Raw genomic sequence first — 27,700 nt, 5'->3', positions numbered from 1 at the left:
ACGCTATTCCCCTTTGCGGTGCAGCGGCATGGGCCTTGGCAGGAGCACTTGTAGGTCAAACCTGGGATCTCCATCAATATAAAAAACTTTGTAAATGGTAGCAGATGTTGTCACCTCACGAATTAACTTTTATCCGTATACTGTTCTACCATCTGCTAGACCTGTATATCAGTATGATCTCTCAATACATATATCAAATCAAGGCTATAGCCTGGACAACGCAGATTCTTGTAGGGCCTTGGAGAGGTTTTGCGAGCAACAGGACGCGGCCCTTGGAAATAATTTGGAGCACGGCCTTTTTTACTCTCTGATTATAGATTTCCCTAGTAGTGACGCTTGCCCGATATCTTCCTTTTACTCCCAGATTGACCTGGGATCCAGGCCTATAACACATACAGTTGAATTTCTGTCAACCCAGAAACCGAGGAGGAGAGGTGGGCGAGTAGGGGGCATGCGAAATAACATAGCAGGACCGCCCATTACTCCCGTTCAAGCTACTGTCAAGGTTACTCGGGTTCGCCAAATGGATCCCACGGACTTGATGTCCATGAAGATTCTACTAAATATTTTACTTAGACGTACCTTTGAATCTTCTCTTGGTATGCTCAATATTCGCTCAGGATTTTACGATTTGAGGAATCCATCTATACACGCAATTCAGATTGATGGAAGAGGATACGACATCTGCTGGATCCCCGGCTTCCGGCTCACCACGGCGACATTGCGTGGGAAGCTTGGGCTTCAGATCCTTCCAGAAACAACAAAGGTTCGTTCCAAATCCATGAATGAGCTTCTTACCGAGAGACGTGGAAACATCCACCCTAGTGCACTGGCAGTCATCACTGTGATGGCTATGCACAACGGAAAGGTTTTCAGAGTCCACTCTATAGTTCAGGGGCAGACCATTGTCTCGCCACTGGCAAACGGCAATGAAACAGACTATTTTACCTACTACTCAACTAGGTATAGAGATAAGATTGACTCTGCTGGACTTTCCTTACTGAGACACAACGATTATTGTAACTCTGTAATGCAGCAGGACAAGTTCATCCTTAAACTCACCCCACTTAAGAGGACTCAAAACGGAAAGGTTGTACGACCTTGTAATGTACCATCATCCCTTTGTATTATTATAAGTGACAATGAAATTGCCCCCTACGGTGTCTCCAAGCTCAGCACTAATAGGGCAGCTGTCGCCTTGAGCACCATGAGCCCAGATGCATTGCTCGAAAAAGCAACAGCGTTTGCTGCGAGACTTGCGGAAGACACAGAGCTGCAGTCTCTTTTGGGAGATTATGGATTCGGCTTCACCAGCAATCCTCTGGAACTGGAGACATTTGTCTGCAAGCCCCCCAAGCTCATGATGGACAATACCTCTCGTATAGTTACCATTGAAGATGATAGTGGGGGTGTCTTTCACAATCTTCTCCAATCACCCGGAGTGTCTCCGATTTACTATTCCAATAACAATCAGCCTGCGACGGGCATGCCTGTTTGGGCGATAATGGTTCCACGGAACTTAGGGAATGATTATGCACGAAGACTTAGGAAAGAACTTACTGAGCGAGTTCGCTCCTTGGCAGGCACTACGGCTCCTAACATCGGAGACCCGCCACTTATAGCAGTCGAGCTGAGCAACCAGCGACGTGAGATGTACAGGGTGGAACCATATAAGGACGCCTTCAAAGCGCTACTCAATAAGCTTAGATTAGAGTACAAAGATGCCAGAGAGAGTGAGATAGTGGCCAAGATTCAACTTGTTGTGATCGTTATTCCAGGACCTAAGCAGGATCGTGGAGACTTGTACAAAGGTATCAAGCAATTCTATACACATATGGGGATTGTTACCCAGTGCCTTTTGGCCCCAAAGTCATCTCAAAATGAGCTGCAGTGGTATGACCAAGCAGTGCTCAGGAGCGTCTGCCAACAAATATATGCTAAAGCAGGCGGGGCTGTGTGGGCTCCCGTACTCCCCCCGCAGAATGTATACTCCAAATCTACGATGCTGTGTGCACTTGACATCTCTCGCCCGAAGAAGACCGTAGGAAGGCCGGCAGAGGTGCCCATATCAACCGCAGGATTTATATCTACGTATGATGGCTCCTTTGAGTACATTTACTCTCAAAAGAAGACTCTCGTGCCAAACAGATTGAATCATGGGGGAGAGCTCCAGCAGCAAACTCTTATGGAGGCCTTCATTAAGAACTCTTGTAATGTGTATCTTGCATTTAATAACAGGATCTTACCAGACCACATTGTCATCTTCCGGGATGGGGTATCAGACAGCCAAATCAGCGCCACCTTGGAGGTAGAAATCAAGTCGTTATATGAGTGCTTGCGTCAAATATATCACAAATCCAACCGTCCCATGTGTGACCTGAAGGTTATAGTTGCTCAGAAAACGTGCGCTATGCGTTTTTCCGCTGTTGGGGGTACTGTTTTACGGTCAGGGTACTATGTGATTAACCGTAGCCCGGACAATAGACAGCAGGGATCCGAGTTTCTTATGGCCAGTCAGGCGATAGTTCACGGAACAACTCCCAAGCCAATCCGCTACAAGATCATATTTGACTCCATGGAGGCCTCAGTAGACAACGACTCATTTAATCAGCTCATTGAGCTGACAAATGCGATGGCATACGGGTACGTCAACTGGCCACAAGCAATATCTTTGCCACATGTCCTACATATGGCCCATCACCTTTCTAAATTCTGCGGGGAGGTTTTAAGAAATGGGGATGACTTATTTGAGTCGTGTGCTATATTTGGTCTTCAGTACAGACCATTCTTCATATAAGTCGTTACTTAGGCTACAGCGCCAACTAGTGAATAAATATGTGTTCTTGCTTCCTTTGGCGGAAAAAATTATGAAGAAGCAATCTCGGTCTTTATCTGCGATTCCTTACGGCTGTGAGGCTATGCCGCATGCTGCCTGCGAAATTGATCTGAAAAAGAGCTTGCGAGAGTGTGTGGGGAGTCTTCCTCTCTATGCAATTATGAATGCTCTTATGTGCCTAACAACGGAGCCCAAAAACTTTACTATGGAGAACACAGTTGAAAAGGAAGAGGACCTCTGTTATCAGGAGCCTCTTCTAAAAGTTATATGCGCCACCCCCGTTTCTCTGCAGGCGGGGCTGACGCCTCCAGGGACAGATTCCGCCAACCAGCATGTGACTGCCAACTATCCCTTGCCGGCACCCCCACAGCTTACTGGATCGGAAACTTCGGTGGCCCCTGCTTTATCAGAATCGAAGGAGGAATCCTCGGACGACTCTAGCAGTATGTTAGAAAATAAAGACCAATCTTTCATGCTCTCACTACGGCCGAAAAAAGGCCGGCACCTCCGAGCTATGCGCATGGGGAAAGAGTATGACGTGTGGCTACTTTCATTATTACCGCAGCAGTCCCTTACCACAAGTCGGCTTCTTACGATACGGAAGTCCTTTCTTTGCGAATTTTCAATCACCCCTCATATGCTCACCGTTGCACAGCATTCTTCACAGTGGGCTGACACTCTTGCACATTTCTATGAATACGTCCATTCCCTCAATGCTCTTGATCTTAAACGGATACATCCTTGCCATCATCTGTATCTGCCTGTCTTTCATCAGCTCCAGGCTTGGTGTACGCTGCTGAAGTGTGCCGATGGCTCTCCACTATTCGACGGATATCGCGCCAGATTGACATTAAAGGTATCTTCTCTTGCAAAAGAAACAGTGGCACCTTCAATTAACACATCTGACGTTTCTCTTGAAACTGTGATGCAGACAGGAAGGCACTTGGAGGAATTTATCACCAATGTCCACGCTGTGCACTTATACGAGTAAGCGATCATTTACTTATGAGAAGAGACTAAAGGTAAGTATCTAGCCAGTCAAACACCTGCGTATGCCAGAAAAGGCTCTCTTGTGGCTGCCATACCCAGTGGGATTGCGTGGGAAAGTAAACAAGCTTTGTCTTTATTCCTCGGAGTCGAAGAGCCTGGAAAAGGGATATCCCGTGATAAACCTGAATTCTATAATCCTTTTGCCCATGGATCACAAGCATTGGCGCGGACATGTTTTCGACAAATCGCGCTGGATTCCATTTCTCATAGAGTTGCTGATTGTCCACCTGCTCATCCAAGAGAAATCCGCCCAACTCTCTGACTGGGAAGAAGAGCTCATCTGTCTCCAACGCATTGCACATGGTGTCGAAGACTCCATCGTGAGTTACATAACAAGTGACATTGTTGACGTGCGAATTCATGTAGTTCATGAACGTGGCTCCAAAACTTGCACCCATGGCACAGACCTTCTCTCTACTAAGATATGCCTTATCCGCATGCGTATAAATGTTAGACCAAGCGTCCATTATGTCCTCCAGTGGGTAGCTGTACCAATTCCCACGGACAGACTTTTGAAACACCTCGCCAAAGCTACTGGATCCGTGGAAGTTTGTTGCTAGTACACCATATCCTCTCGCTGCAATTAGCTGCGGATTCCACCTGTACGACCAAGAGTTGGCCCACGGGGATTCTGGCCCACCATGCACATAGAGGATAAGAGGATACTCGTGACTGTCTCTCAGGTTCGCTGGAGCAAAGTACCACGAATGAACGTACTGGTCAGGAAAGCTCTTGCTGGGGAGATAGAATTCCTCTGGCTCTTGTAATTCATCTATGTGCCTCAAACGCTGCCTATTCAAGTCAGTCAGATAGCTAATCTTAATCAGATCATCCTTCATAGTATCCGATGGATCCCGCGTGGCAGTAAATTCAGTGGCGACTGTAAGATCCAGCATTACTAGATCTGTTGGGCGTGTGTACGAAGACATTGTAGCAAGGAAAATCTTGTTGTGCCGTAAATATAACAGAGACCCGAGTGTCCCATTGTATGTCAGACGAGTCACGGTCGAGGATTCTTCGTTGTATCGAAACAGATTGGTACGTGCGTGATCCTCCGCAAGGATATAGATAGAGTCTTCAGTGGAGTCTGTAGGGATAATAAACTGGCCAATGGACCTATCAAAAACGCCGGCAGTCAGATTAAAAACGCCTTCTCCAGTCACCGGACCACAAAACAGTGAATCGCAGTCGTACTCAAAGAGATCAGAGACATTCTGCTTCCGAAGACGTAAGAGATCAGACTCACTTTGCTCTTCGTCCATGGACGCATAGTAGAGGAAAATACCGTCATAGCTGAAAGCCGGTCGCTGGTCTCGTGCTTTATTCCAGCAGGTAGCACATCTAAGAGGCAATACAACGTCACGAACTGGTTTCTTAGCGTCCAGAAACTGCTGAAGGTCGGTGATCCAAATCGAATCATTGGTGTAAAAGGCAGCTGTTGACCCCACTTGTGTCACAAACGCAACATACCGGCCATGAGAATCAAAGGTGTATGAAGAAGCGTCTGCAAACGGCCTCATGGGACAATCTCCATCAAATCTAGGCATCAAATCGATTGAGTTGTCCACGGTGATACGCACATAGTCGTCGTCATACTCAGATGACCGCTCTAACCGTGCTGCAAAAAGGTGGCGGTACTGCGATGGAAGGATGTCCTCATCCCAGTGGCGTGTGTACAATTGCTCGTAAGCAAATGCTTTGTAGGGTCTGGCCTGAATACGTGCAAATTCGTCGTGTGCAAAATTTAAGGGATCATCTACAGAAGCGTGGTTATTGGGATAAACAAATATCTCTGCGGAAAACAAGACGGAATTGCCTTTGGGTGAGACCTTCAAGTTGGAAACGCTAATAGGCAGGAAAGATATCTGCGTGCACGTCTCCAGCTTGTGGTTATACGAGTAAACTTGGCTCGTGCCATCTGGCCCCTGGGCTGTAAAGTAAAAAGCCTGGTTATGCGTTGAGTACTGAAGATCCCCAACTCCTACAAGCTCGGGACATACCCTCTCTGCATTCAAAAGGGATATGTCATCCGGGTCAAATGGGTATTCAGCCTCAAGCGGGTCATTGATTCTCCAGAGCATACTATTTCCGTGGTTTGTGCCTTCCTCGTACTCTGTATAGGTTAAAAGGACTATGGAGGCGTCTGCGTTCGCTACATACGCAGTAAGTCGGCGCAGACGGACATTGTCCTCTGGCGTTAGGACAGATGCCATGGCAAGAGTCACTAGTATAATCCAGGCCGATAGCGTCATTTTTTGAAAGCTACATGTTTTTGCGATAGATATTCTTTATAACAGTGAGAATATCACTCTTATAGATCTCGTACCACTCAGTTGGCTCCTTGGTTTTCTCGTCTCTCTGAGTCTCTTTGGCGAGATCTCGATCAAAGTTATCTATTGACCGATAGCGTTCCAAAACGTTGAAAGTTGGCCCTAAGCTGGAAGCACAATCGTACGGAAGGTCAGAATCTGCGAAGATAGAGGAAGTAGCTGCACAATGATCGTGGTGTGTTTCAATTCTCTCCTCTGTGAGCTTGCGCCACTCTGCAACAGGAAGGACGATAGATGAGGTGGCAGCTGACGCTCCGAACCTCCGGGCAGCTGACTCAGATAGGCTGCGTATCTGATATTTAGGCTCATCAAGTCCTACCATGTACTTCTTATACTTGGCAGACTTGAGACTAGATTCTGGGTGTGATCTATTTTTATTTAACAATCCTTGCGCCTTTCCCTGCAGGGACGCAGGGAGACGGGCAATCCTTCCCCGTGGGTCGTCCTCTAAAATATAAAATGCGCCATTGACCTCTAATGCAATCTGAGGCAGGTTGTGAGCCCGTCTAGACGCTAGAAAGTGCTTCCAAGCACGCTCTCGGCGGTTTTCAATGCTAATGTCATTTCTGGTGAAGTACCGTGTGTAGATCTCACGAATTTCTGGGCATGCGGTCCCCGTGAAAAGGAATCGCAACTCATCATACAGCTTCCTGTTAAGAGATTCGTGGTCCTTGACGTCTATTGGTATACAGCGGATCTGCATATGCTGATGAGTTAGATCGGCGTCTGCGAGGGTATGCTTAGCGATACACGCCTCTAGCCTAGTCAGCTGGCGTTTTCGCACTGGTGCGGGGACGTACATATTTATGCCTATGCTCCAACTTACTTTTGTCTGCCTTTAGTGCACACTGTAGCCCACCTAATTTTTGAGGGCAGATCAAATTTTCAGGCTCTTCTATTCGTGCGAAGTTCATAAGCCGCAATACGTGCTTTGCCGTTTTTGCGCATTCCTTTGAATACCAATGTGTTGCTGCATTTCCTGTTCCTGAAAAGTGCCTCTCCGGAAACATCTGTGCTCCTGCTCTGTCTTGTAAGGATACTAAAGGGCTGTGCACACGCTCACAGGGGACGTATGCTCTTCCAGTCATGTACGTGTGCATGATAATGGGGCGATAGCAGTTGTACAGATCTGTAATGTCCTGTGGTAGCTTGCCTTCTGTTAAAAAGTTTCTACTCCCTACCGAAAGAAAGCTAACGCCGTGTTGATCTTCAGCTTGATATCCATAGCCCGAGCTGTTTCCTGTAATAGGAGGCGTGATCCGGCGAAGAACAGACGTCGAGCACTTGGGGAGCGGAGGCTCCTGGATAATTGGTAGGGGGCTCTCCGAATCTCTAGAGTGCCTGGACATCCTGTTATGATAGCTAAACGAGTTAGCGCGTATATCCTCCGTCTTTTCCAGATAACTGACTTCGTTGAATGCAAGCATTTTTAGCTTTTCTTTGTTTACTCTGCCTGTGTACCTGACCAATTAACACCAATTACTTAAATGTAATGTCGACACCCTCCTCAAGGTTTCGACGAAGAGCTGGCCGGGCAAACTTAACCTTAGGGCGGCCAATCCCCATCGCCATAAGGATTTTGTGGCCTTCTGGAACACCACAAATGTCATGCAGTTCCTGAGAAGAAGCCACAGCAGCTAAGAGGAAGCCACACCAAAACATCCCCAGGCCCATAGATTCTGCGTTAAGCTGAATGTCCCGTCCAGCGATGGACGCATCTGCCATTGCGACTGCGGCCTTGTCAGCAGGTGCAGACATCAGTATCATATGTGGGGCACCACGAAAAACCACATCAATACCCTTTTCCACCAATGCGGCAACCTTGGAATATCTAGGATTCTTTGAAACCTCCTTCGCTATCGAAAGGCTAAGGGTGTCCATTAGGCTTCTGCTCAGGACCGTGAAGTGCAAAGGACGAATGTTTGATGAAGAGGCCGAGTATTTTGCTATGGAAAGCGCTTGCATCAGATCCTCCTTCGGTAAAGGTTCCGGGTGGTACTTACGACACGTGCGAGCCATCTTGACGGCACGAACTGCCGGTGGATCTGTCTTTATTGCATTCTCCTCGCTCTCTGGGGTGATACCAAACATGCTTATCGATTCGGTTGGGCATATGGCCCCGCAATGCCCGCAAAAAATGCAATTATCGCGATTTGCGTACGCCACTACCTTTGTCTCGGGGTCCACCTTCAGAACTGCTGTCGGGCACACCTCTACGCACATGTTGCACCCTGTACAGGTATCGGTTAGGAACACAGGATAACCTTCAACCATTTTTTATAAAGACTGTAACTCAAACTACTCTGTGTATGTATTTATAGGCTCTTGGTCGCCAGAATCGGACTCTGTAGATTCTCTGGAAACTGCCGATTCCTCCGACATCTTCTGATTTCTAATCTCCTGCTCTACTAGTGGACCAATAAATGTGCGAGAGCGACCCTGATCCATCACGGGCCTACAGATGCGTAAGGCGCTGCCATTTATCCCTACAATAACATGCAGAATAGCATCATTGATGCTTCCAAGAGATTTGGTGATGGATCCAACGAGCCCTTGACCCAGACCGCGGAAAAAGCCCTTTACACCCTTGGCAGCAAGACCCTTGCGTGGTTTGGAGATCAGTCCAGCAAGGGCACTCTTTAATTCTCGCCAGAACTCATTTCCTGCATTCTTCCAGGCCGTTTTGAGACTCTTTTGGGATTCATATAATACGATGGCCCGTTGAGCAGAGTACTTGCCATCCATGCTCGCTGCATCGAGCAGCTTTCCCGTGCTTTCAAGGAGAGCACGGGCCACACTCATTACGCCTGCCGTGTTGTGACTAACAAAGTTTTCAATACGAGTGACTCCCTCGTTCTTAGGGGCGCCAAAGCTTTCAGTGAAATGAGTTGCAAGGGAGCTTAAGTTCCCCAGTATTGGAGTCGCGACAAGAAGATTTCCTGCGTTCATGCTAATGGCCTTAATGTAGCTTCTACAAAGATGTCGCGTCAGCTCTTGGAATGTTAATAGACGATTTTTCAGTCTGAATGCGCCCATGCGTATTCGCGCATCTTCTATGCTGAACGATATTATTCCGACTTGGTTGAGAATGGATATTACAGGACTGAGCTGGAGTGGAAAATTAGTAATGGATATTGTCGCGCTGATTCTTACTGCCGCTATTTCTAACTCCCTTATACAAACCACTCGTGAAGCCGTTTTGCTATTTTCGCATGCTTCTGCTTGGGTTGTAGCATTAAATACAGAATTGCATAACTTGCGCAATAGTGCATAGTATCTGCTGTCCTCTCTGCTCATGTGGGATAGAAGATAATGTATTTCAGCTTGTAGTGACTGGCACTCCGTAGACTCAATCTGAAAGGATATTGAAAGCAGCGCATTTATCCGAAGAAACCGGAGGATGACATCTATGGTCGATTGATCAATGTGGATGTTCAGCTTACCCATCTTGATTTTGAAGCGATCTACGTCTAAAATAGAAAGGTTCGTAGATAAAGAGGCCATAGCCATGATAGCAGGTGTCTCCGGGTTTTTTATTAACGATAACTTTTGCGCAGACCTCTTTTGATATGGTCCTTTAGTGGGCTTAACAGGCTTTAGGTGCAATATTCTCGGCTGATTGGTCAACCCTAAGATATTTTCAAGGGACACTTGCCCCACCTGCGCACTTACTAAGTAGTATTGTGCGCTCACCAAACAAACAATATCTACAAATGCTGTACTGAGAGAGACATATTCTCTTCTGCGGGAAAAATCACTATCATCTGGCCCCACCAAAAGAACCCTTATCTTTTTCGTTTCTAGATTTGCATTAATAAGCACTCTCTGGTTAACATCATAATGGCCTATAGCTGGCTCTGGTAAGGTCTCATTATCTGAAAAGATTTTACAGTGGATAGCACCCTCTCCAATGAGCAGCTTTGCGTGGCATTTTTTCTTTGACCGTGGGTCGTAAAACTCCACATCTGTGCTAAGTGGTGCCATCTTAATGCAGAATATTTGAGAAAAGACTCCGTTTGACTTTTGATGATAGAAGTCTAAGTCAGAAAGTAGGAAGTAGAGTGTCGCTGTGCTCTTAGATGCAACGGTATACTTCGTGCGCTGTGAGCTATGCTTGTAAGAGCAATATAAGTCTAGATTTAAGGAGTTATATACTTTTAGCTGAACATCGTCAATTGTTGTGGGGGGCCGAACTGTAATATCAAGTTTGTATTCTGTGCAATGGACCTCCACAACTGCCAAGGAAGAATCTATATGAAGTAGCTCCTTGGAGTATCCTATTTTAAGCCGTTTAAGAAGGTCCTTTTGGTCCTCTGGAAACCTGATAGCATAGTCTACCAATCTTTCTTTGATGCCAGGCAACTCAAATACTGAAACACTAGCATTTGAATTGGCACATACTACCTTTTGTGCAGTCTTATCTTTATGATCCCAGGGAGTTATAAGCACATTGATCGGCCTCGGCATCCAATTGTTCACCTTCATTGCTGCCTGCAATGTATATATCATTGATGGTGAGCCCTTTAGCTGCTTGCTTATCGAACATACAAATAGTGTCACTTTCTTCCTTTCTGTCTTAGTGTGCATGCGATGCAAGCGATATCCTGCAACTGTTGACAGCCGAAAGCTGTCTGACTTGTGATATTGAATGGGACTGCCGCTCTGCATGATTGGCAACACAGATACACTCAGCTTTATTGAATCAGAATACTTGCCCCATATGATAGATGCCTCCTCATACTTCACTAAGCTAGTAATCTGAGTCCTTTTATCGTACTTGCTATCCAGGCGGAAAATGCAAAACGAAAGCTCCGGTGCGGTATTGTTTTGTAACAGGGCAGTCGCATAGATATTTATTTCGACAGCTGAGGGAGCATATAGCCCCTTGAGCAGCGATATGTCTACTCTGGTGGTCTTCTTCATGGTCTGTTTCTTTATGCTAACATTGCAGTGGTACACTTCTGTGCTGTCTTGACGCGCCGGCACTAGGTCCAAAGCTACGGGTTGTGCTGGCATAGAGTCTTCATTGTAGGTTAGGCTATATGTGGATTTGAGGATATACTTATAAGATTCAACGCCATACTGCAACTCAACTGAAAGTGATGCTAACTGAATCTTATCTTTAAGCGATGTATTCAGCGTAAAGATTTCTACTGGAGCAAGAGCAGCCGTCTGTTCTCCTGTCTCCGGCTCGGAGTTACTATCTCTTGCCCGCATATAGCTTAACTTCAAGTTTGCTATACATGGCATTCCATTTGTGATGAAGTGCGTTGGAACTAATTGAATAACTTGCGTAGGACGGCCGAATAGATGTACTGTGAAAACCACAAACTTCAGGTATTCATATCCCTTCTCTGTTATGAATGTTTCCAGTGGATTTGTTGCTGGGTGATGCAAATAGTAGAGCAGTTCCAAGGGACTGTTGTTCTTGTAGGAAATCTGAAGAGATACTACTGTTGTGGGGACAGAAACGTATGAACTCTTGCCCAGGGTCCCTGACAGCTGAGGTCTATCATGGCCGTTACACTCTACGCTAGTACACACGGTTGTCGAGTGAGTACTTGGCATACTCGACAGCATAGTGCTCATGGTTTCCGTGGAGCTGTTCAGCTGATCGGTTGATCTGATTGAGCTACTCATGGGAGCTTCCGCTATAAAAGAATAATCGCGTGTAGTGTAATTCAATAGAATACAGGTGGAGAGACAGTGCACCTCAACCCTGGAGCTCTGGTTGATAAACACAAATCCCCAACTTTCGTCAATATTATACTGTTCGTGAAATAGAAGAATGCACAGAGGAAGCTGAATTGTTTTTATTACGCCTTCACTTAGCAATTCAACCCACATGCTTGCGTCTTCTACTTTGCTTAAGGATACGTAAAAAACAAGGGCTCCTCCCAGCGCTGAGTGGGCGCTGCATTCTGACGAGCCACTATATACTTTAACCACTTGGACAATACCGCTAGGATAGAATTCTATTACTTGCTGTCCTTCAGACTCTGCTGACTGAGGAGAGGCGGCAGAGATAGATGAGATAAGAGACTGGTCTGTTGTTTCATCTTCGCCAAATTGACGCTCTAATATTAGGTTTGTATTTTTCTGTGCATTATTCGCTTTCAGTGATTTAGAAGCTGGCATAGAAAAAGTGCCAATGAAATGCATCATAGCAAGCAGTGCCGTTGGGGTGAGAAGTACAAGGAGTTCGGATTGGACACTAAAAGAGATAGAGATTTCTGCAGATATGGTTTTGTATGTGCTGTGCATAGACAGCGTGTCCACTGGTGCTTCGTTAGCAGCAACAGTTGAGGCAAGTGATCTTGATTGCAGTTTATAGCTGAGCGCTATCGGAGTCGAGCATAGCAGGGCGTCATACGACTTCAGTGCTTCGTTGTAAGACTTTGCATACAACAATGCTGTCAGAGCTAGCGTTTGATGAGGCACATTGGGGTCTGCTTCCGGCACGTTTTCATATATGCATCGAATGTCATTGCATCCAACAATAAAAAGAGGCCACATGTTTTGTGAAGAGGTAAGTGATACTAACAACGGATGGTTTTTGAAAGATAGTTCAACCTTTGTCTTGCTTGATATGGTGTAGACAGGAAAATGAAAACCGCTGACCATAATAGGAGTAGCATTGAGCACGGCAGTAGGAAAGGCATCTACCAAGGCATTACCCACTTTTTCTGCCTGGAAATCGGAGGCTCCTTTCAAAAATTCAATCGATTTGGATTTTATTTTTTCTAACTTTTCTTTTGCAATCTGCTTGGTTTCTTTAATTATTTTGTTTGGAATAGCCCCGAGAAGTCGTTCTTTGGCAAGGAGATACACACAGAGGAGCCTGGATGAGATAGTTATTTCGGCTTGTTTTTCGATTGTCACATCCATTGAGGAAGACTGCTTGTTCAAAACAATATCCTTTTGTCTGTTATCCTCCGTATAACTCCCCTGCATATCTGTAGAAACTGCGGTAAAGGTGCACGACAGTTTTGGCACTAATATAATGTTATTTAACTGCATGCTCTCAGCTCCGGTCTCCCACCCAGCCAGACATGAAGTTATTCTGCACTTATCTAAGTTTAGGGCAACACATAGTTCGGTGTGCTTAAAGAAATCCTGCACTCGACACTCGGCTTCACTGATAATGTACTTTTGTCTGAAAGATGTGCTTGTGACAATACTTATATCTGCATGAAGCGCTACATGTTCAAGAGATTCTAGTTTGCTTCCTTCTTTTGGCCCGTTTACGGACACAATAATTACAAATTTGACTGTGAGCAGAGAAAGTCTTATCTCCATTGTAGGCTTATCTGTTGTTACGGTTTTCTTCGTTTGAGAGACGTGGAGAGCAGAGAGTAGAGCGTGAGAGACATTTCTTTTGTTCATCTGTGACGTAGTTCTTTCTTGAAGAACGGAAACCTTTTCATTGATGGAGCTAACCAGTTCTTGCTTTGCCTGACGGGCCAAGATGTATGCTGCTGATGGCGTATGCACCAACTCCAATAGAGAGAAGACCATGCTAATAGCTATGTGATCCACAACTACCGTGAGGTTTGCTTTCTGTGCTAGCAGCAATGTCGCTTGCCTATGAATGGAGTCGTGCTTATATTGGAACGTCACTTGAGTAATGCTGAAGAGAGGAAATAAAGATTCTGTGGCCTTCAGGGTTAGCGATTCTATAAATCCACTCGCCTGTAGATCGGCTGTCCGCTCCAGTGTTATATTGCTTTTGTTTAGCTTACAATCAATCAAGGTCCCTGTCCTGTCCAATAACTTCACATGCAAGGTGCACAATGACATTTTAAAGGTATTGACTACTGGTGGACAGAATTGGTTCAAGTGATCCAACTGTGCATGTTCCTCGTCTACTGTACTAGAAGCATTAATATATTCCTGTTCAATCATATCTATAAAGGAATCATCAAGCTTTAATTGTGCACGGGTAGACATTATATCTTGTCCTAAAAACCCTTTGAAGTCGTGTGCTAGCAATCTATTTATGCTCCTTATTGTGTCTACTGAACCACTAATACCATCTTGCGCTTGACCATCTTCTACGCGGGCGTCTATAGTCTGCTTGATGCTTCGCAACTTTGATTCGTCGGCATCGTCCACAATGCTAAACCCTAGATTTCTATCTGCACCAATCAACTCCATTGCTGCGTGAAGCATTTGTGGAGTAAGACATACGCAGATGACCTCTGGTAGGCCAATGGCAATGAGCTGGTGCGCTAAAAGGATACACTCTTGCGGACTGTCAGAGATATCACGTCTTTCTTGACGGTACACTCTATGCGTTCTTTCGATCAAAATTTCTAACCTGTCGTATGCGCAAATTGTACGGTGAGCGCATCCATGTCCCTCTATTGTGTCCACAAACTCAAAGAGCAGTTGTTCAAGGCATCCATATAGGCTAATGGTAGGGGATCCTGGTGCTTGGTCTGTGGACATTTCAAAGTTGATTAGATGTAAAGAGAATTGCGGGCTGGGATAGTCAGCCTGAACCGGGATACTTATCTCGAATGAGGGAGAGAAGATGTTACAGGAAATGCGGGATGGACTCTTGGCTGTGGTATTCCCCGCTGACTGAACCTTGAGATCACCCCCCAGTAACTCCTTAATCCGGAGTAGGCAATCTACTAGAAGACCTCCACTATGCAACAGATATTGCACCAAGCGCCCATTGATAGTAATTAAAATATCACTAGTTATCTGGGCGTGGAGAAGCAGATTTGGATCGTAGGATACACAGCTATAAAGGTGAACGCATCCTATTGCGCAGACCTCTGATGTAACCGGTGTTATGAACTGCAGCATGGTGACTCTAGCTGGCTCTGATTCCGAGCCTTCAATGACGCACTCATGGAAAGACCAGTTAATGAATACATCGGTGGAATCAAGTACTATGTTAAAGTATACAGACTTCAGTCTAGCAGTACAGATAAGAGCAGTGTCCATGTTTAAATCTAAGGCCAGTTCTAAGTCAGATGAAATTGGGAGTAGATAGGGAGTGCTCAGTAGATGAATCTCCAATCCAGCAAAATCTACAAGTAGAGCGATGGTACTTTCGTTGCGCTCTTGCAGTGACGGCCGAGATGGGGCTTGCGAAGAAGAAAACTTATGAGATATCTGGCTCCATAGCAAGGCTAGTCCTGCATCAGTGTAAGACTGCAAGAGTTTCTCTAACACAGAAGTTAGTCTGATGAAGAGTATTACATCTGCAATAATGTGCAACATGCCAATCGCGAGCTTTAGGGTGATTCCTTTATCTATTGACCATGATCCCGAGGCTATTTTGTCGTCCTCGTAGTCCTCTGTTTCGCTTGTTAGATAGGCTACCGGAGTACCGCAAACAAAGAAGTCGAGCATGCTCATTTTGAACTTGGCATAACTGGTTTTATTCTGCGCTGTCATAACATACACTTCAAGATATCCTTGTCCGACATAAGCCTCAACTTCTTTTGCGTCTCCTATGGCCAGCTTTGCCCCTTCTAAAGTTACAGTAATAATAACTGTGGCTGTGTTCTTTCGCAGTAGCAGCATCGTTTGCTCTAGTCTATCTTCCGTATCAGGTTTTTGTTGTACTGAGGTACCTTGGTGATCTTGGTGCAATGACGGCGCTACTGCGTTCATTGCGTTTTGTCTGTGGATCGGTATGTGAAGCAACTCATAAGCATATCTACTGCATAAGAGCATCAGCGATTGGATACTGGCTGTTGTGAGCACAATATCGAATAGACTTTGAGATACATCAGCGATCATTGGACCAGTTACCAAGGGAATCTGTAAGTAGATGCTTACTGAGCACGGCCTTACAATAGTCTCTTCCTCCACATGTGTCTCTATAGTCCCCCCATCAATTGAGCCATCTTTGGTATTACTCTTCATGCTGATGGCTGTATCACTTAGCTTCACAAATAGTACCAGTGTTTGGGGTTTGGGTGTCAGTTTGGGATGGTCTATCTCTGACAGAAAATGCAAGGATTTAATGGACACTTGACCGAGTGAGCAGCTAAGCGAAGTTATTGTTGGAGCGGAGATTGTGACCACTGGGGCGCCCAGCTCAAGGTCTAGCTCAAGGGTAGCGGCACGTTCTTGAAGAAAAGTGGTGATGCCCTTGTCAATCTCATTATAAAGCGTAACTAGATCCAGTGACGAAGCCTTTTGTATAGGCACTTTGACATTATTAGAGAACGTGTTTTGTAACACGGTCATCAAGTTGACTACAAATGGTAGCAGGCTGGGAACGCACATCACCTGAATAGGCACAAGTAGACTCTTAATGCACATGGATCCTCCTAAGCGACCAGGGCTGCAGATTTCTATAGAAAAGGCAGAAGACTCGCTGAGTGTAGTTAACACCGGTTCTTTTACTGCTGCGCATTCTCCTCGAATGCGGCTCAGCTCGCATAAGAATGTAAAGTCTGTCGACTTAAAAAGACTAAACGCACAACTGATTGTCTGTAGAGATAACCTTAATAGTTTGGCAGATGTGGAACCAATGGAGCAGTCAGCAATCTTTTCGCAAACACTGATGTCTACTCCCTTTAGGTATGCAACAATTTTAACGAGTTCCAATCTTTCTTCTCCGGAATCTGAGCTGTTCCCCATGTCACTAATGTCTAATTTAGATGGCACACCTGCCAATTTCTGAAGTTCAGCTAAATCTTTCTTGCTCAGCCTTGTTGGTGTACTGTCTTCATTGGTTTCCGATTCCTTTGTCAAAGCTTCACGTTTCGACTGCTCTATGTTCTCTGGCAAATTGTGAAGAAATGCTGAGAAACACTCTTGTTGCAGTTTAGCTATGACAGGCGTAGGGATAGATGCCGTGAGCTCGGCAAGCGTTTGAGCGGAGTGACCTGCATAACCGATAACGTCCTGCACTGCGTTTAGATACTCGTCATTGAATGTACTTACGGCAGGTGCATCACCATACTTGGGCAATAGCGGCATGATGTACTTGCATCGTAGATGCGAAAGATAGTGCTTTTTAAAGGTTCTATGCAGTTGGTCTTTCAATGAGGACAATCGTCCCCCACTTTCAGTTGACACCAATGCCTCTATCTTGCTTATGGCTTGGCTACGAATTAACACTTTTCCCAGGCATCTTATTGCATCATCTGGCGAACTATTCTTACCTAGATGCGTTATCTCATTACTTGTTAGCGCAAACGCAAACTCGCCAGCGGCCATGCTCTTGTTCAAAGATTCTATAAGTGATAATATGGTCTGTAGATCTGTGCAGCCGCAGAGGTTAGGAATCTGCAACTGGATGGTGACAAATGGTTTGTTTTCATGAGCAAAGTTACGGCACAGCTGTATTCTAGTGGTAACCTGAAGAGGATCAACCACTGTTATATAGGCTGGGCCTTCGAATAGAGGACGCCAAAATGAGAGCCCCCTTTCACATTCAGCGAGACTGTTATAGTTGTGATCAGGGTGCTCATCCGCACTGACGAGATAATAGCGAAAAGCCAGATCTTTAAGAATACAATCCTTTTCTTTCAACCCTGACTTGTCTATAACAGAATTATCTGCAGTGGCTATGAGCATACTCTGAAGACACAGCGCTCCAGACACTCCCCCTAACTCAGGGGCCGACCACAAGATGGCTACATTGTTAATAGCTAGAGAGATGTTGTTTATGGCAAGGTTTTGCAGCCACAGTATCCACCGTTTCATTTTTCCTGTTTTCTGCGACCCTGTCTTAGCCGTAGTACCTACCTCCAGCATGATTTGCTCTTTGTTCTGTTCTAGAATACGCTGTTCCATTCGAATCAACGATTTCAACTTGTTCTTGAAGTTGCTGAGTACTTGTTGCCTGATAGCATCCTCTGTCAGGTCAGGGCTGCAGCCGTAAACCACCACATAAACTGTTGATACCTTTATGGAAATATTCTCCTTCCAGAAGCTTTGCCACGGGATCCGCAAGGACATATGTTCAACGTATCCGAACGCCAATCGAACTCCTTGAAGCATATCCAGTGCCTCTGGTCTGATGAAGAGATTGCTCAGCTCAACAATCCCGCGAAGAAGGCTGCTGCGCATGCTGGCGGAGTTCAGCTCGTACACATACTTGTTTATATACTTGGTCAGTATTCTGGTGAGAATTTCATTAAACATCCTGGAACTAAAATTTATTCGTAATCTGTTTACAAGTGACTAAGTATAATAGTAGTAATCTAGATCGTAATAGGTTAAATGTAGACATGCAAGTGTTTCACGCATGATTGTTTCCATCGATAGACGCTCGTCTCGGCTCATGAACAGCCCGCCAGATATTGCCAAGATATTAAACATAGCCAATCTATTTGGTTGTGGGATGAAAAACCTATTGGTATAAAAGTAGGTATTCAATATTAGACGTTCGTTGCTCAAGCCTGCACCAAATGTTTTATAAGATAGGTCCAAGCCAGCGGCCTCATCCGGTACAAGAAACTTATATAAGGGAAGATCTATAAGGCTGGGAGAAGATAGAAAGAGGGGCTTAGAGACAGGAGACCCCGTGGTGTATGCGCCCGAGTCAGTAGAGCCTACAACAAGAGTACCCTGATCCATGTGAACAGACATCTTTGCCAGCAAATCCCCCAGCTCGTGATGCGATTGCTGCCGAATAGCAAGGTTGCCATCATCTGTTACTTTGAGCGCCTGAGAGCGGTATACGGCAGATCTCCCAGGTATGATATTGGTGAGATGCCCATCGGACAAATCGTGAAAGGCTTTATCTGAGATCTGGCTATCTTTCCAAATATCAAGCGGTACATTAAAAGAGTGACTCCCCATTGCGCTACTATCGTTGACGCCTTCTAGATCCTGTGTTGAACTAGCAGTTGCTGTCCCTAGGGAATTAGTTCGAATGGGCTCAAAATGGTTGTGCAATATATCCTTGGTGACGATTGTTTGAAAGAGCTGGTCATGGGGTAAAAGGTAGTCTTTTAAATGCTCTGATCTGATAGTACTGCTCCAAAACACACTATTGAATGAATGATAAACGGCCAGAGCCGGGATGTTGGTATTGATATCGTAGTTGTTGTCACAAACAAGTGGTTCAAAGTTAGGACTTTCAGGTGTCTGTGACTGACCGGGGCTCAGCCAATTATCTATGCACGCATCAATGTCTTGTTGTGCATCTAGCTCTGAGTCGGTAAAAACAGAGATATGGGTGTGCTGAAGAGAGACGGCGCTACTTCGCTGAAGGTTGTGTGACAAGTAGCTTTGCTGCCTAGTAGATAAAGACTTAAATACCAGAGGATCTAGCTTGTTCAAGATCGTGTAAGGGTCAGAGCCATCCGCATCCGCGTACCTATACAGGTATCTATACATTTGAGAGACAATCCGCCGCAGATTGTAAAGATTGTAGTATGATGGGGACGCAACTGGCTTCGGAGACACTTGGATAGACGACTTCTTCTTGCATTTCTGGGACTGTTTCCGTGTCAGTGATAAAGTGACATGCTTGTCCACCGTACCCAGAGCTGTTTCAGTATCAAGAGGCTCATTCATATTGTCATCGGGGGAGCGATACTTGAAGATATCTGATAGCTTTGCAATTGATGTCAGTAACTTTTTAAATCCGGTAATAACAAACGCTGTCAGGCTTATATCAGTGGAGTTGAGTAACGAAGGCCCGTCCGGCGCTACCAGGTCCTCTGTGCTTGCTTCTTGATCCACTTCTACATCCTTAATGGCACCACCCTTTGACCTATGAAGAACCAGTTTGCCCTTATTAGATTTATCTGGCAAGGGAATGCAATCTAAGATATCGCGTATCAGCATGGATGTCAGGTACATGGTTATATTATGAAACCCTAACGAGTCCTTAATCCACTTGTAGTTCTCACACATGGGGTTGAGCGTTGTGACCCGTCTCTGTCGTCGAATAGATCCAACATAGTGGGCAAAATCTTCATTAATGAGGCACCAACGGAAGACCAGATGTGTGTAGTGGGATGATCTATATAACTGTGAAGCAAGCGCAGGCTCCAAAATACTGGGACCAATGTTCCGCAATTTAGATTTAATCATCCGTTTCCTGGTAGTAACAATGTGATATGCCCTTAGAGCAGTCAGTATGCTTAATGACGCAGTAGCGACGCTACGTGGCTCCGCAGATGTACCCGCTGCTGTGCCAAGAGGGACAATTGTATTGATCGACGGAGTCTTAGTGAACTCTCGATAGTCTCGTCCATTTGTCTGACTCTTAGGTTGCTTGCTGTTGGTCGAATTTAAATTTGAAGGGGATACTGCCTCGTCGGAGTCTTCCAATCCAGACATGGAACACGAATCCCCTCCAATTGGCTCTAGAGAGTGGGCACCATGAATAATAGAGTCTTGGGATGGCTCCTCGTTAAACGATGAGTGTACTGGGGAACGGGGGCGAATAGGGGACGTATCCATTCGATGTAGATTGATTGTAACAGTCTCGACTTTTCCTTTCGTAGTAATTGGCACATAACCGTTTATATCTACTTTTTTCCGGGCTCCAGATGCCTTTTTGATTGAAGAAGAAGCCGAAGTTGAGGCATTCTGGGCCCTGTCATTCGTAAAAGTTAGAAAAGAATCATTTTGCTCATTATGAATTATGGAGTCTGCTTGACTATCTTGCATTAATGAACTATTATTTGTGACATCCTTGATAACAAGGTTAACTATTTTCTTTTGGCTCAGCTTGGAATCCGTGCTAAGTTTGGTGGCTATGCGTATACCCGAGCTCACTCCGCTGAGTAGGCTTCCCTTACTTTCCACACTGGTACTTCGTGGGACGTTCTTTTTAGAGCTTGTAAGTGGACCACTAGGCATTGAGAGGGGCTTATTCGCGATATCGGATGAGCTTATCGTGACTGTTTGGTTGTTATACGAGTGCATTTTTAAGGATGTTTTACGCTGTTGTGATTTGCCTACTGGGCTAATTCGGTCAGATTCTAGCCATTGCTGTGTGAACGGATTAACTCCAACAACTTTCGCAGACTTTGAACAACTATCAGGTTTCTTATCTGTAATAGTTATATCTAAGGTCTGTCTTCCAATAGGTCCTTGCTTAAGAACATTTCTTGCATGGTTCTGCCCTCCGTGTAAATCTGCATTAAGCTCTCTGGCGTGGTCTGCTTTGCTATCTGCAAGCGTAGTTCTCATAGGAGAGGTATCACTACAGGATAGGTTGCAGGGAGACTGAATCGGATCCTCCTCCATGCTTGCATTTGTAAAGGATTCCACTCCCTGGTAAGCGCATAGACTGACGTTATTGCTGAGAGAAACCATGGTACTTGCCTTTCTTATATGATGAGAAACTGAAATCCCAGAATTAGACTTGCGATGGTTCACCAGGTTGCGGGACCGCCGTGATAAGAAGCTCTTCTGCTGAAGTTTATTGATGGTAATCACGGTGGAATTCTCGAGGGCCACGGCAGATGCATCAAACTCTGCCAGCTCAGCCTTGGTGTCTAACAGAAGTGTTAAGGGCGGTGGAAGCATGGCTTGTAAGGAATTGATAAAGACACTGCCTGCAAATATGCTATCGAAATCGTCCATCTTAAGGACAGATGAAGTCAGTCCTCTCGGTGGTGACCTCGCAGAGGCTGTTGGGCTGTCGATGGGCCGGCTTAAAAGAAAGCCGTCAATGGTCCCAGCTGACGAAAGACTCGCTCCAGGGGGCGCATACCTGAAATTGAAAGAAGTAAGAAACGAAGTCATGCCCCGCCTACTAGATAGAAAGCCTGGCAAAATGGGAAAACCGCAGTGAAGACAGCAGCGTATTTCCCTTCCTTGAGTAATAGCTTCGTCAAGGATATCTATGGGATCGTGATAGTTTTTATTTTGCTGAAGCGTTGAGTAATTACAATCTGATGCAGCACTTTCGTGGAGTTCAACCAAGGAGTTCTGATAGGTCGTCAGTTGGCTGGCATGTGCGGTGATGGATGTCCCCGGATCAACCGTGAATCCCGCTTCTATGCTAGCAGAAGGCTCTGTAGAAAGAGCTTGTCTAGTATATGTGATCACTTCTGCATCTTTACAAACTGATGGTCGGACTGTGGGAGCGGGGTGAGAGACGTTATCTACACCACAGTCACACATGCAAGAACCTTGGGATGTAAGAATAAAATCTAGCATGTGGGTGTTAATACTGGAGCGAACAACAAGCCACTGGACAGAAATGAAACTAGCTTGAGTGTCAAGCTCTGCAGATGTTGTTCCAAGGAGTATAGGGTATAAATCACACAACTCTCTGATCTTAGTGGCAAAGAATGGTCTTTCGTGAAATGGAAGCCCCTCACAGAACCAAATAGGTTCGTGCTTGACTTCACGTTTGAAGTGGATATACAGGGCTGAGAGATAAGGTTGAAGAAATATGTACTCCACAGTCCCATTGGGGAGCTCGACAGGCACGCGATGGGGGGTAGGAGATGAGATCATAGCACATACATCCATGAAATACAAGGTATAGATTCCAGACACTCCTTGCTTGAGTGGGACAGTGGGGGTTAAAGCCTCGCATAAGCGCGTCAAATTGAGGCGACGACGGGATAGAAATACTTCTAAGCCCATTGTTTAACAATGAGCAAATTAAAGGATTAGATTTTTGAACCAAGGGCTGTGCTAGCTCTCGAATTCGCTCATAGATCCACACTGCGTCTTTCTACCGAAAGTGTCTACAACTGGGAATATCATGTTATGTTTTTCCCAAGAATTCAGTTACTCTGTCTCGATGTCGCAATCTCGTTGGCTGCGGCCAAGCAGATTGCTTAACGCAGAATACCGCCTCCATTATCTTCTAGATTATTTAGCAAGAAGTAATAACATCCATACGCGCACTGGCATTAGTCAGTGAGCTCTGCTTAAGGGATAGCCAATCTATGTGGTAGACCTCTGTATTTGTACTGTGCGTGTCTCGGTAAAAACAAGTTAGATGTTTTGTCTGTTAAAGGGCAAATGTCGGGACTTATTGATGACACGTCTATTACTTAAGTATACGTTTAAGTCTACATACGAACCACCGGCAGAGAAAGCTGACGAGGTCCCCGACGATGACCGCAGTGACGGAGATGCCGGCTACGGCACTCGTGAAGAAGTGGGGCCATCACTGAGACCCATAACACTACCAAACTGGGGTCTATGGCACCCACTGACGAAGTGGCTCTATCACTCGGTGTAAGGACAGTGGACAGAGGTGCCCCAAAACCAAAATTCCAGCACATTTGGATCTCTCCCTGGCTCGACGGGCAGCACGGTTCTATGGACACAAAGACGCTACTGAGGTACAAGTGGACAGTAGACGGAGTGATCAACGACCGCGATTCATCCTTCCCCGCGGCACTCCATGCCGCCTTCCTCCACTTCGCAGCCCCAGACATTGCAACCCTAGGAAGAGACCACTTCTTCCCGCCACTTCTCCACTCTTGCGATGCCTCCCAGGACCACGTGGAGACCGTTGCAGTGAAGCTAAGGCCGATAGGAGGAAGGGCAGCACACTCGGACGCTTACCTATGGACAGAATTGCACTCTGGGATGTCGGCAGCCGGCGCGTCAGAGGCCTTACTGCAGCACCTGCTCCCTGTCCTCAGGCAGAGGGACTCCTCGGACCAAGCCCTCCGCCACGTGGTCGTCGCGTCCTATGTGTGCGCCTCTGTGCTCCTGTACGAGGGGCTCGTCCTAGGGAGGCTGCACTATATCGCAAATGAGTGTGCGGACGGACGGGCGTTCCTGGTGCTGGCCAATGCCCTGGAGCTTAGCCTGCCCGCGTGCCGGGGGCACCTGCACGTCCTGGACCCATGCCTATCCCTGCTCACCCGTCTCCTACCATACATTCCATACTGCATAGACACCGAGTATCCCTCTCGGGTGGTGGACCTATTGCGGCCAAGACTTCGCTCAGGGCAGCCGTTTTTGCCTGCAGACCCGACGATCTCTGGAGTCTACTTTACAGTCCACGAGCTGGTCGACCCCCGCAAGCAGTTTAGATCCAACCAGCTGATAAATCTATGCCTCAACATTCTTGTCGATGCCCACAGGGACCCTCTTATCGTGTCTATACCAGAGGGCACAACTCCGTCCCAGAACGTTAGGGTCCGAATGCTGTTAGTGTCCTGCCTGTTTCTCCTCTCCGCCCTGTGCATCTTCGAAGGATACCAACAGCTGTCCTGCATAGACTACATAGAGTCCATCCTGAGCTTCCGCCTGCTGAAGGACTACAACAGCCCACACCGCGGAACGGTGCTTCTCTCGCTTGTGTTTGACCTTCTCAAGACCATCACAAATACCGGTCGTATGTCTGTGGGGGTAAGGCTGTTTCTCTGCGAGTTCATCTTCGCCCTCGTGACATGCAGCTACTACCACCACCTGCCCTGCATCCAGGCGTCCTTCTACGTCGACAGGACTGCCAAGGACAAGAAGATGCGGTACTTCAGAGAACTCATGGCGAACAAGAGCCAGAAGGACTCCTCTCTCTCCTTCCAGACGCTCAACGAGTGCATCAACATGATGCTCCACGGGGTAGTCCTTGGAAACATCATGCACAGATACGACACCGGGACGCTTTTCCTGTGTAGCACCCTCCTCGCGCCGGCGTGCAGCCTCGGCTACCTCTGGGTGAAGTCGTACCACAGTCTGGCCGAGATATACTCTGCGATAACCGTGAAGCTGTTGTCGGACAGCAGCACGTTCTGTAACCCAAAGCACACCATCCGAGGGCTGACGTTCGAGGACTCCGGGAGGCTGGCGCTCTATGTCGACGAGGAGGCGGTTCGCGGCAGAATTAGGTACGGAGACAACGGGAGGCTGGAGCAGTACCCCTTCATCTATCAAGTAGCGCTGCCGGAGAAGACCATCCAGGCCATCTACGTGGCAAGGACGTGCCAGCTGTGCAGTCAGCTGCGCAAAGGCATGGACGACTGCACCTCAACCGACAAGACAACGAGTGTCTTCAACATCCAGCTAGCAGAGGCAGAGTTCGACACGTATATGCTCAGGGAGGCATACGGTGCATATGCGATAAGCCCCGGCTCCCTCGCATTCTACATTTCGTGGACTCACCCGTCTGTCAGCCTACACTTAGACGCAGCCCAGTGCATAGCAGAGTACCTGCTGGACCTCTACTATCGGCGCTTTGATGACATGTCCCCCAACTTCAGTGCACTGGCTCTGGGCCGATATGACAAGCTCAGGCTTCCTTGCAACTCCTGCATATGCTACGGATATGCTGCCGTCTCTGATCGAGATCCTTCCTATATCGAAGGCGCAATGGGGAGCATCTATCAGGCGCTCACCACTATGCACAGAACCCCGGTGCACCTGAGGCTTTCTCCAGCCAGCTCTGCAGATCCTCGGACAAGCATTCTGATCGATATCAGCTCGATTGACCTAGAGGTTGAGCCTTGCCGGGTGACGCTCACAGAGCCAGCTTTGGAGGTGGGCACGCAGCTTGTTCCCCGCAAGCAGCTCCTCACAGAAAAGACGCTGAGGCCGTCGCAGTTCAAGGCCCTCGTTTATGCCGTCCTTTCTCCCCTCCTACTGATTCTTGGGTGTCCGGGAAGCGGGAAGTCAACCTCGCTTTCTCTCATTTCAAAGGTCCTGCTGCTTACGAAAGGCGCTGATTCCAAGTGGATAAGGACAAGCCTCGATATTGCAACAGGGGACGCCGAGTGGAGAGCCTTCAGTTCCGCCTACGCAAGCTCGATTCGGACATATGCTAGCTGCCTCGATATGCTCACAGATATTCATCTTGGGATGCAGCTTTTCCTTGTTGCACATAGCAACAACGCAGCAGATCAGCTGGCAAAGTATATCCTCACGGCAGACAATTGGGCCGCGTACACCATCCCATTCACTGTACGAATTGGAGAACGGTCTTCTGATCCATTTGTGCGCAACTTCATGCCACTTCAGTACCTCGTCAATGTCGCCACCGAGTTGCGCGTTACGGAGATAGACTTTGCCGAGATGCAGAATGAGATCTCCTCCCGTCCAAGTCGCGCCTTCTCCGCACTCTCGAAGAAGATATTGCGTTATTGCGAGGCTAATAGGGATTCTCTCCCTATCCGCTCAAGAAAGTATAATCTATTAAAGTTCATTTTGAGCGATTACATGGTGTACATAAGCTGGCTAATGAATCATGCCACTATCGTCGTTGGCACAATAAGTGGGGTAAGCAGCAGGGTCCAGTTCCTGCAGAAGCAATCCGAGCGTTTCGAAGGAGACCCTTTGGATGTGCGCGAACGTGGACACCAAATGATACAGACCATCGTCGACGTAGTCGGGGGCAAATCCACAAGCAAGAAGGCAAATCGAAGAACAGCTAATGGGGATTTAGCGATGAGGATGATCAACTATCGATGTCAGAAAAATCCGGCGCGACACATCATAATAGAGGAGGCAGCGCGGCTCGCCGAGCACGAGCTAGCCCTTTTACTACTGCTAACTTTTGATAAGCTCATCCTAATCGGAGACGTCCTCCAACTACCGCCCCTGATACAAGATTGCAAACTAACGTCCACGGCAGCACTCGACTGGTCACTGTTTCATCGGCTATGCTATTCTTCCCGCGAAGGCATTCCCATAGTAACGCTGGAGGAACAGGCGCGAAGCGTCCCAGAAATCGCAGATTTGTACCGGTCCCTCTATGAGTCACGACTTCCCAAGTCGTGCTGTATAAAAGGGGGCTTGCGGGATATACCTAACGTGACCTTCAAAAGCTATGTTGACTTAGTCATACTATCAGAGTTTAAAGGGCGCTGTTTCTTCTGTTTGCCAGACAACTTGGACAAACCAGCAGTCCAGCGGAGCCAAATCAATAATCTATTGAAAAATATACACGAGAGAATAGCGCTTTGTCCACCGCCCATAATACAGTCCTCAGATACAAAGAAACTTCTGCCCGATATGACGGACACGAGGAACTGTTGTATAAGCGAACAAGAAAAGAATGCTGCACTCATTCTTTTGCTTCGCATCGTCTATAGGATAATAAGCAACAGTTCGGCGCCCCAAAGCAAAACCCTGCTACTATACAGTCCAGCGATCAATGCATACGAAGTCTCTATCAGTGTTGCTCTGCTATCGTTATATCACTCGCAAAAGCAGTACATTCTTTCCGACCCTGTCATAGCTGTCCTGCGGAACATGTGCAGCGATACTACGTTCACCATAGACAGCGATACACACCTGAAGGTGCGTCTTAATTTGGACGTCGAAACCAGCGACGGATATCAGGGGCTCGAGGCAGATGTCGTCTTCCTGTCGTTGTCGGGCCCCAGAGGTAATGAATTCAGGAATAACCTCTGTAGGTCCCTTGTGGCTGTAAGCCGGGCACGCAGGCTGTTCGTCTGCATCGGGGCAGTAGACCAATATGACAATCAAATATGGAGAAATGTATCTAACACAGTGCCCTGCCCAGGTGTTCAAACAGTAATGTAACGACATCTTCAAGCCCAGTTAGTATACTTACATCATTTAAACCTTCAAGTCTTTCTTTATCAAGTGGGCCCATTCGAAG

General features: G+C 46.7%; 9 protein-coding genes across 9 annotated transcripts; 3 read left to right on the top strand and 6 right to left on the bottom strand.

Annotated features, from left to right (window-relative positions):
• Positions 1-94: 94 nt before the first annotated feature.
• GL50803_002902 (Argonaute) lies at positions 95-2,797 on the top strand (the record flags this gene model as incomplete). Its single annotated transcript, XM_001707874.1, has 1 exon — positions 95-2,797. One exon carries the CDS (start codon positions 95-97, stop codon positions 2,795-2,797), a length of 2,703 nt encoding a protein of 900 aa, XP_001707926.1.
• Positions 2,798-2,867: 70 nt separating this feature from the next.
• Positions 2,868-3,827, top strand: GL50803_0016581 (uncharacterized protein; the record flags this gene model as incomplete). The annotated part of the gene is made up of 1 exon (XM_001707875.2): positions 2,868-3,827. One exon carries the CDS (start codon positions 2,868-2,870, stop codon positions 3,825-3,827), a length of 960 nt encoding a protein of 319 aa, XP_001707927.2.
• Positions 3,828-3,852: 25 nt separating this feature from the next.
• Positions 3,853-6,138, bottom strand: GL50803_006148 (Alanyl dipeptidyl peptidase; the record flags this gene model as incomplete). Its single annotated transcript, XM_001707877.1, has 1 exon — positions 3,853-6,138. One exon carries the CDS (start codon positions 6,136-6,138, stop codon positions 3,853-3,855), a length of 2,286 nt encoding a protein of 761 aa, XP_001707929.1.
• A 10-nt stretch (positions 6,139-6,148) lies between these two features.
• Positions 6,149-7,018, bottom strand: GL50803_006147 (uncharacterized protein; the record flags this gene model as incomplete). The annotated part of the gene is made up of 1 exon (XM_038046272.1): positions 6,149-7,018. The coding sequence occupies one exon, from the start codon at positions 7,016-7,018 to the stop codon at positions 6,149-6,151; it is 870 nt and encodes a 289-aa protein (XP_037901565.1).
• On the bottom strand, positions 6,978-7,643 carry GL50803_0016582 (uncharacterized protein; the record flags this gene model as incomplete). Its single annotated transcript, XM_038045875.1, has 1 exon — positions 6,978-7,643. One exon carries the CDS (start codon positions 7,641-7,643, stop codon positions 6,978-6,980), a length of 666 nt encoding a protein of 221 aa, XP_037901564.1.
• A 52-nt stretch (positions 7,644-7,695) lies between these two features.
• On the bottom strand, positions 7,696-8,490 carry GL50803_0022677 (Nitroreductase Fd-NR2; the record flags this gene model as incomplete). Its single annotated transcript, XM_001707879.1, has 1 exon — positions 7,696-8,490. The coding sequence occupies one exon, from the start codon at positions 8,488-8,490 to the stop codon at positions 7,696-7,698; it is 795 nt and encodes a 264-aa protein (XP_001707931.1).
• Positions 8,491-8,514: 24 nt separating this feature from the next.
• On the bottom strand, positions 8,515-18,339 carry GL50803_0087358 (Chorein; the record flags this gene model as incomplete). The annotated part of the gene is made up of 1 exon (XM_001707880.1): positions 8,515-18,339. The coding sequence occupies one exon, from the start codon at positions 18,337-18,339 to the stop codon at positions 8,515-8,517; it is 9,825 nt and encodes a 3,274-aa protein (XP_001707932.1).
• A 39-nt stretch (positions 18,340-18,378) lies between these two features.
• GL50803_00111869 (uncharacterized protein) lies at positions 18,379-22,758 on the bottom strand (the record flags this gene model as incomplete). The annotated part of the gene is made up of 1 exon (XM_001707882.1): positions 18,379-22,758. One exon carries the CDS (start codon positions 22,756-22,758, stop codon positions 18,379-18,381), a length of 4,380 nt encoding a protein of 1,459 aa, XP_001707934.1.
• Positions 22,759-23,325: 567 nt separating this feature from the next.
• GL50803_0016585 (AAA domain-containing protein) lies at positions 23,326-27,621 on the top strand (the record flags this gene model as incomplete). Its single annotated transcript, XM_001707883.1, has 1 exon — positions 23,326-27,621. The coding sequence occupies one exon, from the start codon at positions 23,326-23,328 to the stop codon at positions 27,619-27,621; it is 4,296 nt and encodes a 1,431-aa protein (XP_001707935.1).
• Between the last annotated feature and the right edge of the window lie 79 nt (positions 27,622-27,700).

The sequence above is a fragment of the Giardia intestinalis genome, chromosome 1, assembly GCF_000002435.2.
Source record: "Giardia intestinalis strain WB C6 chromosome 1, whole genome shotgun sequence".
NCBI classification, from domain to species: Eukaryota; Fornicata; order Diplomonadida; family Hexamitidae; genus Giardia; species Giardia duodenalis.
The sequence above is the reverse complement of the archived record's forward strand: the minus strand, read 5'-3'. Positions and strand labels throughout refer to the sequence as shown.